Source organism: Hippopotamus amphibius, chromosome 6 (genome assembly GCF_030028045.1).
Source record: "Hippopotamus amphibius kiboko isolate mHipAmp2 chromosome 6, mHipAmp2.hap2, whole genome shotgun sequence".
Lineage (NCBI taxonomy): Eukaryota > Metazoa > Chordata > Mammalia > Artiodactyla > Hippopotamidae > Hippopotamus > Hippopotamus amphibius.
In genome coordinates, this window is record NC_080191.1 from 114419272 (window position 1) to 114431548 (window position 12277).

General features: G+C 45.3%; 1 protein-coding gene across 1 annotated transcript; it reads right to left on the reverse strand.

Annotated features, from left to right (window-relative positions):
- Positions 1-684: 684 nt before the first annotated feature.
- On the reverse strand, positions 685-978 carry LOC130855937 (60S ribosomal protein L37-like). Its single transcript, XM_057740036.1, has one exon. It carries the CDS (start codon positions 976-978, stop codon positions 685-687), a length of 294 nt encoding a protein of 97 aa, XP_057596019.1.
- Between the last annotated feature and the right edge of the window lie 11299 nt (positions 979-12277).

Here is a 12277-nt window from a genome sequence, read left to right on the forward strand (position 1 = left end):
ACATTATTTCTAATCCTCACAAAGATTTCCCACTTTTATAGATCAGAAACTGAGGATCAGAAAGATTACAGGGATTGTTTTAACTCACACGGCTAGAAAGAAAATGTAGGCTCTGGAATCAGATAGCCTGGTTTCACCACTTAGCTGGGAGGTCTTGGGTAAGTTATTTAACTTCTCTGTGCCTCAGTTTCCTCATTTGTAAACTGAGGATAATGACAATTATACTTCCATCATAGCCAAAAAATAGATAGATAAATAAAAATTCCCATGCTTATCCTTTAAAAACATTTTAAAAAAAGAATAAAAGATGCACAGAGCCTGGTGAATTCATGGTAGCTGTTATTTTAGTTGTAGAGTCAAGTGAGATAAGATAGAAGGTGAAAAACAAAAACCATATGATTTCAGTCATGTGTGGAATCTAAACAAACAAAACATAACAAAAACAGACCATAGACGTAGAGAACAAATTAGTGGTTGTGAGAGGGAAAGGTGGTTGGTGGGGAGGAGTGAAATAGGTGAAAGGGGAGGGGTCAAGTGTATGGTGATGGATGGTAACCAGACTTTTGGTGATGATTGTTTTGTACTGAACACAGATGTCGAACCATAAGAAAAGTAGCGGAGTCAATATTTGTTTATTTATTTATTAAACCAGAACATTTATTGCGTGACTAATCATTGAAATCCTTAAGGTGAACTGGATGCTGGAACAACTGCCCTCTTGGGTTTAGGTGTTGTTCCTTCACGGAATCCATGCCTGAATCTCTGGTATACAATTTTTAGGTGTCTCATTCGACCAGTCCTGGTGGTATTTTGTCTCTTGGCTTTAGCACTCCAGTTATGCTTTCTCTTTTGCTTGGCCGGGTAGCCACATTTGCCACAGGTCAGCTTCTGAAGGTGGTAGGCCTTAGAGCCACAGCGGCGGCATAACGTGTGCGTCTTATTCTGATGCTTTCCAAATGATGACCTTCCCTTCATCATCTTGCTTCTGCCAACGAGACCAAAGAGTGGAGTCAATATTTAAATCCACGTCTCTTTAGCTCTGATCCCTTCATTTTCTCCTTTCTAATCCAGCATAGCTATTGTCAGGCACTTCTGCATCCATGGTCTCCCTGAATCCTCACAATAAACGAGATGGTGAACACTTGTGGTTATAACATTATAGATGAGGGAACTGAGATGCAGAGAGGGGAGGTGACTGGACCAAGGTCACCGGGCAAATAAAATATTCTCATCGAGCTCTGCTGCTTCTAATATTTCTTCCACTATGCTATCTGTTATCCCAATATACAGACATAATAGAGTAGAACATTTTCCTCTACAAAGATTTGCTTGATAACCTCTGGATCCAAGGTAATTAGCCAAGATTTTGAGTTCAGTCAGTGGCCTACCTCAAGTCTATGGCAGGCAAAGGGTCCTGTTTGCATAAGGGTCAGTTCCTGCCAGGCTCAGAAAGCTCAACCGGGAAGGTCTGCTGTTAATTCTGAATTCTTCAGAAGGAAGAACTCTTACATATACACACACAAAGAATGCTTATATGAGGCTTAACCCCCGGGGACAAAGCAACAGACTATTGAAAGAGGATGGGTTATATAAGACTTTTTAGCGAGAAGGCCTGAAAGGTGAGAACCAGGCCCCATCCAAAGTTCCTTGGCAAACCAGCCCTGCGGTAGGATTCCAAAAGACAAAAACAAAAACACGTGCAAAAACACTGGAGGTGAATTCCCTTGGATTTCTTTGATAGGCTAGAAAGAACAAAAGCAGCTAAATTCTCTCTCTGGGCTTTCCCCTGGTCTTCCCTCCACCCCTTCTGCCCCAGCCACCCTTCCAAACACAATTCAGTCCTATAAACAACCAAGGAGAGCAGACACCCACAGGCTATATCTGACCCACAGATGACTTTTGTTTAACCTGCACATAGTTTTTAAGTACAGTAGTTGTAAACATTTTTGTTTGTTTGTTTGTTTTTTGTTTTTTTGCATTTCTTTTTTTTTATTTTTTAATTTTTTTAGGTACACCAAGTTCAATCATCTGTATTTATACACATATTCCTGTATTCCCTCCCTCCCTTGACTCCCCCCCCACCCTCCCTGTCCCAGTTCTCTAAGGCATCATCCATCCTCGAGTTGAACTCCCTTTGTTATACAGCAACTTCCCACTGGCTATCTTGTAAACATTTTTAAAGTGAGAAGTTTTACCTAAGAATCTGGATTTTTGTTGTTGTTGTTTTTACTTCTTTTGGAAAATCAAAGGTTCTGGCCACGTGGCTTCATATCCCTGAATGGTAACTATGACAAAGTTGCATAGTGGCTGCCTCCAAGTTGATTATTTTTATACCTAGACCACTTGACTCACTTATCTTCCCTGCCTGACCCCTGTGGGAATCTGAATTTTTCACTCAGGCCGGGTGAGACTTCTCCTCTGCCTATCAAGTGAAACAGATCTAATCTCACCCTGGCATTCAAAAATCCTCCACAGCACGACTTATTCAGACTTACTCCCATGACTACACTTCATTCCAAATCTATCTACTCCTTCGTGCCCAAACAGGTCCCTTACCTTCCCACATTCACACATTTGCTGGTGCTTTTTTATTTCCTCTAACATGCCTTCCATCCCAGCCAGACCTGGGAACTCTCCCACACCCTCAAAGTTCTATATGAGGGCCTTTTTAGAATCTCTTAAACAGATATAATCTTTCTTTCATTCGAGGCTCCAAAGTACCACATTATTTTGAAGTACGGGCATACCTCATTTATTGTGCTTCACGGATATTGTGATTTTTACAAATCTAAGTTTTGTGGCAACCCTGCATTGTCAGATGATGGTTAGCACTTTTTAACAGTAAAGATATAAAACTATTGCACACTTAATAGACTATAGTATAGTGTAAACATTACATTTATATGCCCTGGAAAACCAAAAAAATTCATGTGACTCACTTAACTGCAGTATTTGCTTTAGTCCGGTGGTCTAGACTGAACCCGCAATATCTCCCAGGTCGGCCTGGACTTGCTCTGGACTTTCACAATTTCACGCATTTACATATTACACGTTCTCCTCCTGTGATTCACTTCTGTCCTGGCCAACAGTCCAGCTGAGCCCAGCTTGCCAATCATCTTCACCAGGGCCTTAACCCTGGTGGATGAAGAAGCTGTCTTAACCTTCCTGACCAACCCAGCCACCACATAAATACCATGGAGTGGCCTCAGTTAATGCCACGTGGAGCAGAAGAACTGTCTGGCTGAGCTTTGCACACGTTCCTGACTTTTGTGACAATTCTGTGATATGATAATAGGGTTGTTGTTTTAAGCCACTAGGTTGTAGGCTGCTTTGTCACATAGCAGCAGATAACTGAATGGTTCAGAAAATAAAAATCTTTAAGCTTGTTAATTATTTTCAAGTCCTTTTACAAAATTAAAAATATACACACACACAATTTAGAGAAGGGGAAGGGAACTAATATTTATTGAGCTCCTAATTTCATTTCTTCCTGGCAATTTTATACGCATTATCTTTTAAAAAAATATATTTATTTATTTATTTATTTATTTTGTCTGCACCAGCTCTTGGTTGTGGCACGTGAGATCTTTGTTGAGGCATGTGGGACCTTTAGTTGCAGCATGAGGGATCTTTTTTAGTTGGGGTATGCAGGATGTTTTTCAGTTGTGGCATGCAAGCTCATAGTTGCGGCATGTGAACTTCTTAGTTGTGGCATGCAGACTTCTTAGTTGCAGCATGTGAACTCTTAGTTGCTGCATGCACGCAGAATCTAGTTTCCCTACCAGGGCTCGAACCCGGGCCCCCTGCATTGGGAGCATGAATTCTTACCCTCTGGACCACCAGGGAAGTCCTTATATGCATTATTTTATCTAACACTGAAGGCGATCTAGCTTGTGTTACTATCTATATTTATAAAAAGAAGAAACCAAAGTCCAGAGAAGTTAAGTAACTTTTAGATGATCACACAGCTCGTGAGTGGGGAGAGTAGGGCGGGGGATTGAATAGCCAGTCTACCTATCCAGCTAAAAAAATCCATGTTTTTGTCACCATCTCACATCCCTACACCATCTCTCTTGGCTCAGACTGTGGTCTGCATTCCACTTAACACAACATCACATGTGCTTCTTCATGTTGTTGCAAAGCCTTCAAAACCTTCCTTTTATTTTTTTTTAATAGAAAGAGATTTATTTATTTATTTATTTATTTATTTATTTATTTATTTATTGGCTGCGTTGGATCTTCGTTGCTGTGTGTGGGCTTTTCTCTAGTTGTGGCGAGTGGGGGTTACTCTTTGTTGTGGGGCACAGGTTTCTCATTGCGGTGGCTTCTCTTGTTTCAGAGCATGGTCTCTAGGCATGTGGGCTTCATTAGTTGTGGCACATGGGCTGAGTAGTTGTGGCTCGTGGGCTCTAGAGCACAGGCTCAGTAGTTGTGGCACATGGGCTTTGTTGCTCCGCGCCACGTGGGATCTTCCTGGACCAGGGATTGAATCTGTGTCCCCTGCACTGGCAGGCAGATTCTTAACCACTGCACCACCAGGGATGTCCCCAAGCCTTCCTTTTAAATGGCAGCGTATTATTCCAACCATAGTTTACATACCATTTGTCTATTGTTGAGTATTTACATTCTTTCCAAATCTTTTTGCCATTCAAAGGAATTCTGACAGTTGCATAGTGTCAACCTAGAGTAGGAATGGTAGAGGAAGGGTGGGCCATCCTTTGGTATTACTAGGAATCTCATTTACAGGACTCCACCTCCAGCCCCTCCACAGCCCTCTCCACCCTGACTGCCTTAATGAAACTTGTCACCAGCCATCACTTAAGGAGAGTGTCATAGGCAGAGCAGAGAAGGTGACGGAAAAACAATTCCCTTGGAATTCACACCCATTCAGGCCAGATGAGTTAATTACCTTTTAGCAATTTAATGCTTACCTCCTCAATCTTAGTTTTGACAGCTGGAAATATTAAGATTGTGGCAGGATACTTATTGGTTTTCAAAAGATTATAAATCCTATTTCAAAAGGGCCAGGTGAAAGGTTTTTAAATCCTGTTAAGAACTTTAGCTGGTATCTGGCTAAAATTGAGCAATGAGTAACCATTAAATGGTTTTAAACAGGGGAGTGATAACCTGATCTGATTTTTTTTTTAAGATTTGTTTGTTTATTTATGTATTTATGTATGTATGTATGTATGTATGTATTTATCAGCTGCATTGCGTCTTCATTGCTGTGCCAAGGCTTTCTCTAGTTGCAGCAAGTGGGGGCTCTTCTTCCTTGTGGTACGCGGGCTTCTCATTGTGGTGGCTTCTCTTGTTGCAGAGCACAGGTTCTAGGTGGGTGGGCGTGAGTAGTTGTGGCACGTGGGCTTCAGCAGTTGTGGCTTGCAGGCTCTAGAGAGCAGGCTCAATAGTTGTGGTACACGAGCTTAGTTGCTCCGCGGCATGTGGTATCTTCCTGGCGCAGGGATGGAACCCATGTCCCCTGTATTGGAAGGCAGATTCTTAACCACTGCACCACCAGGGAAGTCCCTGATCTAAGTTTTTGATACAGAAAAAAATACCCTGGTTTGGAGAGCAGGGTTTAGTGATTAATGGGACATGGGGTGAGGAACAGTGAGTACTCTAGCATGACCCTAGGGCTCTGCCCATGGCAGCTGGGTGGGTAGGATGAGAAGCAGGAAGGGAGGGGAATGATAAGAAGTTCTCTCTTGGACCAGGTGAGCTAGGCATGCCTGAGGGCAGGGCCTGGGGCAGGCTGTGATTGGTGCAGGCAAGCAGGCTGATTTCAGATGCTCATGCCCCAGGTCTCTGGCTGGCTGGCTGCTTGGTCACAGGGACTGAGGACCAGAGGGAGGTCCCCATAGGCCAGGCCAGCTCATGGAATCAGAGGGTTCTAGGAAGTCACAGCTGGCCCAGCAGAGGAACTAGGGACACTTGGGAGGCCCCGAGTCCATGAGGCCTTAAAAACCCAGAGACTGTTAATCCGCTCCTTCCTACCAAGGGACCTGGGCTACTCCATCTTCAGGGACTGTTTGAGCTGGAGGTCATCAAGTCCCTGGAGTTTTCAATTTGAAGATTCTGACGGATTCTATACTTAAAGGAAAGCACCACCTCAGATGTAGCCCCAGGAAGAAAATCCCCTGGTCCCTGCCCCCCCAAAGATCTACAGCCAGCCAGTGACAAATTCCAAGGTGACTAGCACAGGCTGGGATCAGTGCTTTAAGAGAGATGCAAAGACTTGGGCCACCTGGGAAAGGCAGACTTTAATCCCATCTGGGTGCCTGGGAAGGTAGAGAAGTGATGGGATTAAAGCCCTAAAAAACAGGTTGACTTCCACAGGTAGACAGGAGAGGGTGCAACATTCTCAGAAGAGGCAACGGCCAATGAAAAGATCCAAAGAGGGGAAATACAGGAGGTGCGGGAGGCTGGAAAGCTTTGCAGCGGCATGATCTTTCCAGATGCAAAGAGAGACAGCTGTGTGTACAGCTCAGACACAAGATTGTGAGGATCTGGGGCAACAATCCAACCTTGGCCCCCAAATCATCTTCATCCTCAGTGGCTAAGACAGAAATTTCCTGTGACATCATCTGGGAAAAATGCTAGGAAGCTCATTATGAACTTGCCCTGTCCCCACCTCCAAAAGCAACTTTCCAGAGCATTTTGAGGTGCATTTTTTGTACTAGCCCCGTCTCTCTCTGTTTTACTATCCTACCTGTATTTTTCCTTTTGCCATCTTTCTATATAAGCCTTTAGATGAGGAAATAAGGTATGTAAAAATAAACCTATTAAACACTAAACCATATCTTTCAAAACCATTCCATTGTCCACCAAATCTCAGAGGAACCATGAGTCTCATGGGTAGAGCCAGACAGGGCAAGGGTCCAGGAGAAGACCTAAAGGAAGTGCGAGAAGGAGCAGGCTTGGGAAGGGGACTTGGGAAGGAGACAGTGTTTGGAGTGAACTGGAACTGAACACAGAAAGTCCTCAGGAACCTCAGGAGGTTATCAAAGTCGACCTGCACACGGAGTTGGCTTCCACTAAGGCTAGTCAGGCAAGACCAAATGCCAGGTCATTTTCATACAAATGTCTCACTCAAGGGTAAAGGGAGGTTTTCAGGCTGAGCATTTTCCACACCCAGAAAACGAAGTTCCCTTTTGCATAGGACACCCCGGAGAATGAGATGACCCAGGGACCTGGGAACTGAGTTGGGGTATGGTGATAGGCAGTCCTGGAGCCAGCACGTATTTGTTGCAGTTTGGTGGAGCAGGGCAGGGTGCGCTGGGATTGGATTTGTCATGGATGTGGGGATAGGGGAGACAGAAGCGCACAGCATCACTAAGAACCTTTCATTAACGTTGCCATTTCATTGAGAGCTTACAAGCAGAGTTATTCTTCATTGAGCTGTGTTTGGCAGCAGCTTTAATACATAACTCTTAATTGTGTCTTATTGATTTATATAATTTTACAATTGTTATGAACACAAGACATGCTCTTTGTTCCTCCAGGGCCAAGACCCACAGAGGCCCATAAGGAGGAGATTTGCCAGCAAAAAAGGTGAAAGATCCCTGAAGCCTCACAAAAATTTTCCAGTTTCTCCCCTTCTGGCATTTCTCAGGCTGGGCATCCCACTGCGTGCAGAGGTCTGCCTGAGGATGGATCTGGGGATGGAGGGGGTGGGGTGCAGCCCCCAGGATCATACCACCTGAGATCAATTCCATGCAGGGGCTTGGGCCGATGTCATCAAAACGCTTTCTTTGTGTAACCATTCGACTGGGGGCTAATCAATGATTATCTGAGGCTATGCCAGGCTCCTCCCTCAAACCCCAGACTGGGGTGTGGGCCAGCAAGTCCATTTCTATTTGGGTTGAGAGGGAGGGTGCCTCCCCAGCTCAGAAGACTGAGTGGAGGGCAGGTAGCACTGAGGTCCTCAGGGGGAGCCGCAGGAACTCTAGGCAGATGGGTACTTTGCGGTGGCTATTTTGGTCCAGCCATTTTGAGGTCACAGGTAGTTTAGCATGACTGAAAGCTGTATAACCAGGAGATTTGAGAGAAGAGGCCAAAATACCAACTGATTTCTTTTTTTTAATAATTTTTTTATTAATTAGTTAATTTATTTATTGGCTGCATTGAGTCTTTGTTGCTGCTGCGGGCTTTCTGTAGTTGCAGAGAGTGGGGACCACTCTTCATTGCGGTGCACAGGCTTCTCATTGCGATGGCTTCTCTTGTGGAGCATGGGCTCTAGGTGTGTGGGCTTCAGTAGTTGCGGTGTGTGGGCTCAGTAGTTGTGGCTCGAGGACTCTAGAGCACAGGCTCAGTAGTTGTGGCACACGGGCTTAGTAGCTCCGAGGCATGTGGGATCTTTCCAAACCAGGGCTGGAACCCATGTCCCCTGCTTTGGCAGGCAGATACTTAACAACTGCACCACCAGGGAAGACCCACCAAGTGATTTCATATTTAGTAACTACAATTATGCAGCATGAAACTTTAATTTTTTAATTGTTTTTTAGATTGTCTTTTTAATTGTTTTTTTAATTGTCAACAAATGTTTAGTGATTGTTTACTATGGGGCTGGTGCCCACTCAACTGGCACTGAAGATCCAATAAGGAGCAGCAGGGTGGGAGAGGACAGATAAAGGACCAGTCATCAAAAACCCCCATGCAACTAGAAATCACATTACATGCCTTAGTAATAACATGAATACTATTAATAATAATAACCAACATTAACCGGGATGACTATTTGTCAGACCCTGAGCTGGGTGGTCTTCAATTCCATCCCCTCATTGAATCCTCACAAATCCACAAGGCAGGTGTGTTTATCATCCTTACTTTACAGATGAAAAAACCTGAGATGCAGAGAAGTTAAGTGACTTGCTAGGAAGAGGCAGAGTTGTGATTCGAACCCAGGACTGACTCTAGAAAACAGGAACTTGACCATGAAGTAAAGAGCAAGGCGCTTGAGAGAAGGTAGAGGACTTGCTTTCAGCATGGGAAGCTCTTTCTATGCTCCCTACACCCTCACCCTTTTCCTGCTTTTTTAGCCCAAGTAGGATGACAATACTATTGACCTACTGACCTGGTAACCAGCACTGGGCTGGCTCTGATTCAGAAGTAGAAAATGCCAGACAATTTCACATCATGAAATAGGATTAGGACTGGAGTTAGGGTCAGGGAGAGTATAAAGGTACCTACCAACGTAATTATATCCTTGCACTCTATGATCAAAATGATTGAGTCAGAAGATTTTGCTTTGTGCCAGAGTCATCTGACTGGCTCCCAAAGAGACCACCAGAGGGTAGTTTCACCTTAGTGAGTTTACCATAGAGCCGAACCTGTTTCACAGCCAAGACAGTGTTCTGAGGTTTGTCAGCCTAGAGAAGACTGACTCCCAGCAATTCAACTCATAGGAGGCTGAAGTATATAAGATACCCATGTGCTCATTAACAGTTGGTGTTAGTCCTTCAGCAACTGGATGTCTCCTCCCTCAACCAGAGCACGCTTTTCCCAATATAAGCAATCCCAGGGAGCCAAATCAGTCATCAGCAGGCTGGTTGATGAGTTGAGGGAGGCAGATTTCATCCAAGTTGGGGTGGGAATTCTGAGTCATCTCCACCTCACAGCAGAGCACTGTGTGAGCTTCATTTTCACATTGCTCTTTCCTGGACAGTGTAGGTAATAAGTGCCAACCTCTAGCCTCTTGGCTTTACCCTACTTCTTTTCCCTTCCTCTTTCTATTTGCCAGCCTCATTCTTTATCTTTATTTCATGCACCCTCCATAGAATATAATTGATTAGATTGCTGATTATTCAACTATCATCACATTCCAGCCCTTCCCCGCTGAGATTACATTAAGGAGGTCACCTTGATGGGTGGGTCGGTTGTTCCCAAGCTCTTCATTCATTTACGAATTTTTTTGTTTGTTTATTCTCAGATATATTAGGTTGAAATATATGAAACTGCTATTTTTATTTCGGTAGGTTAAAAACAGTCAGATAGCTGCAACTTTACGTGGTTCAACAAACCGCAGACCTGATCCACTTGGGTTTAATGAGTCCAACTCCTTTTTGCAAGCCTTGGTGGTAGGTGTATACATGGGGGGTGCGGAGCAGGCAGTCATGCATGGCAGCCCTGTACCTCTTTCTGGAAACAGGCTCTTCTGGGTAGCCACTGGTGTCTGGGACCTCATTCCTCTTGCTGTCCATTTATCCTCCAACTAGAACCTTAATGTCAGGGACAAGCTAACAAGGGACTTGAGCCTGAGCAAGAAGCTCAAATTCCTTGCTACACATGACTGAGTATGTATTCTAAAGCCAACAAGGAACGATGCTAAGGAACACTTAAGATAGTCCATGATCTGTGCAGTCCCCTGTTAATGCGGAAAACTGGGGACTAGTGGAGACATTTTACAAACTTCGGTCAAATGCCTATGTGATGTGGGCAACAGCACCATTCCTACCTTCAAGCACTTTTGTTACCAAACACAAGTCCGTGTTTCCAACGCATAGCGGGGTGAAACAATACCAAAATGTTGGAGTTTGGAGCAGAGAAAGATTTATTGTGGGGCCATGCAAGGAGATGGGTGCCTCATGCCTTCAGGACCCCAAACTCCCCGAAAGCTCTCAGTAAAGCCCTTTTATAGGAAAGATGAGAGAGGGGCGTTGTTAGTTGTTGCAAACTTGGTGTCAGATCTTTTGTTCTTGAGGTCAGGTCACGATGTTCCAGTAAACCTCCACCAAAACAAATGTTATTCTCTGTTCTGACAAGAAAGGGCAAGGTTCCAAGGCTCAACTTTGGCCCTCCAAGGTCCAGGCCTGTCTAAGGGGGGGGGGGGTCCCTGCAGGAGGTGACCGGGGGGCGGGGGGGATGGTTACCCTGCCTGTGAGCGTTTGTCCAGCTCCCAGTCTGGATCCTCCCTCTAGTGCCCAGGCTGGGCTGAAGAGGCAGATCTCAACTGGCAGCGCCCTCGGGGCCAGGTCCCCAGACCCTGCCCAGCCGTCATCACTGAGGGAGCCAGTTGCCCAGGACCTCACCCACCCTCAGGCTCCTCAGGCTGCCCAAACAGGGACGGGATCCAGCAGGAGACAGCCACCTTCATTAGGGCATGGAGGTGGGGATGGGGGAGAGGTTCATAGCTGTTTCAAGGCCTGGACCTGGCCAGTGGGTGGCCGTGGTGAGGGCTCTGGAGCCCTGTAGGACACAGTCCTCTCCCCAGGCTCCCCAGCTCACCTGCTGACCCTGAGGCCAGAGGGCCTGGAAGGCTCCAGAGAGAGGGCTGCGATCCCCCTCTCACCACACTCTCTGCCATAAGGACCACCACAAGGCTGACTATTGGCGGAGGGGACCCCTACAGGTGCTAACAGCCTTGCGTCTGCCCTGACCCTACTACATTTTCAATATGCTATAATTGTGTATATACTTGTGTGCTTCTGGCTACCACTTTTCCACACAGTAAGCTCTGTGAGGGAAGGGCCTATATCTGACTTATACTTAACTCCTAACATCAGGCCTGGCATACAGTAGGTGCTCATTAAATAAATGTTTTATGTAAATGAATGAGTTAATGAATGGATGGTTAAACAACAAATCATGGAAATACCAAGAAGGCATCAAACACCCATAGCAAATGAAAGATCTCTGGGCCTTTAAAGATCAGGAAACAGGCTGCCTGTAGAAGTTAGCAGAGGTTTCCCTAGAGGAGGCGACCTGAAAATAGTTGCTCCCCAACTGGAAAAGGTCATTGGTGGAACAGCCCAGGCAGTAGCTCACAGATCTGAGAGAGAAAGCCACAAATGAAAACTTACTCCCTATTTCTTGGCAAGTCTTTGGCCAGCATGAGCTGCATTCCTTTGAGCTGAGCATGTGTGGAATTTCCAGCCTAGGTAGCAGAATGGAACTTGGAACGAATAGCTCAGCAAAAAAGAACCCAGCGACAATGGGACTGGGCCCAGCTTCCCTGTGCCAGCTCTTGAACTCACAGAATACTTGAGCTCAGTGGGCCTTGTCTAGGGAGATAAATGATGTCCTTTGGGTTGTACCACTTCAGAGAGAAATTTCCATCTCCAGACGGCATTAGAATCCTTAGAAGATGTGCTGAAATAACTGGTAATGGTCTGAGTGTTCTCCACGATTCAACTTTCTATCTGCCAAGGGCAAATGAAGGTCTGTTTTGCTTTAAAGATGGAGGAGGTCCAAACATCAAGAGAGCTGGATGATGCTTCATGGTGAGGGTGAGGGTGAGATGAGGAGTGTGATGATGGTAGGATTCAGGGCTCTGTGTAAC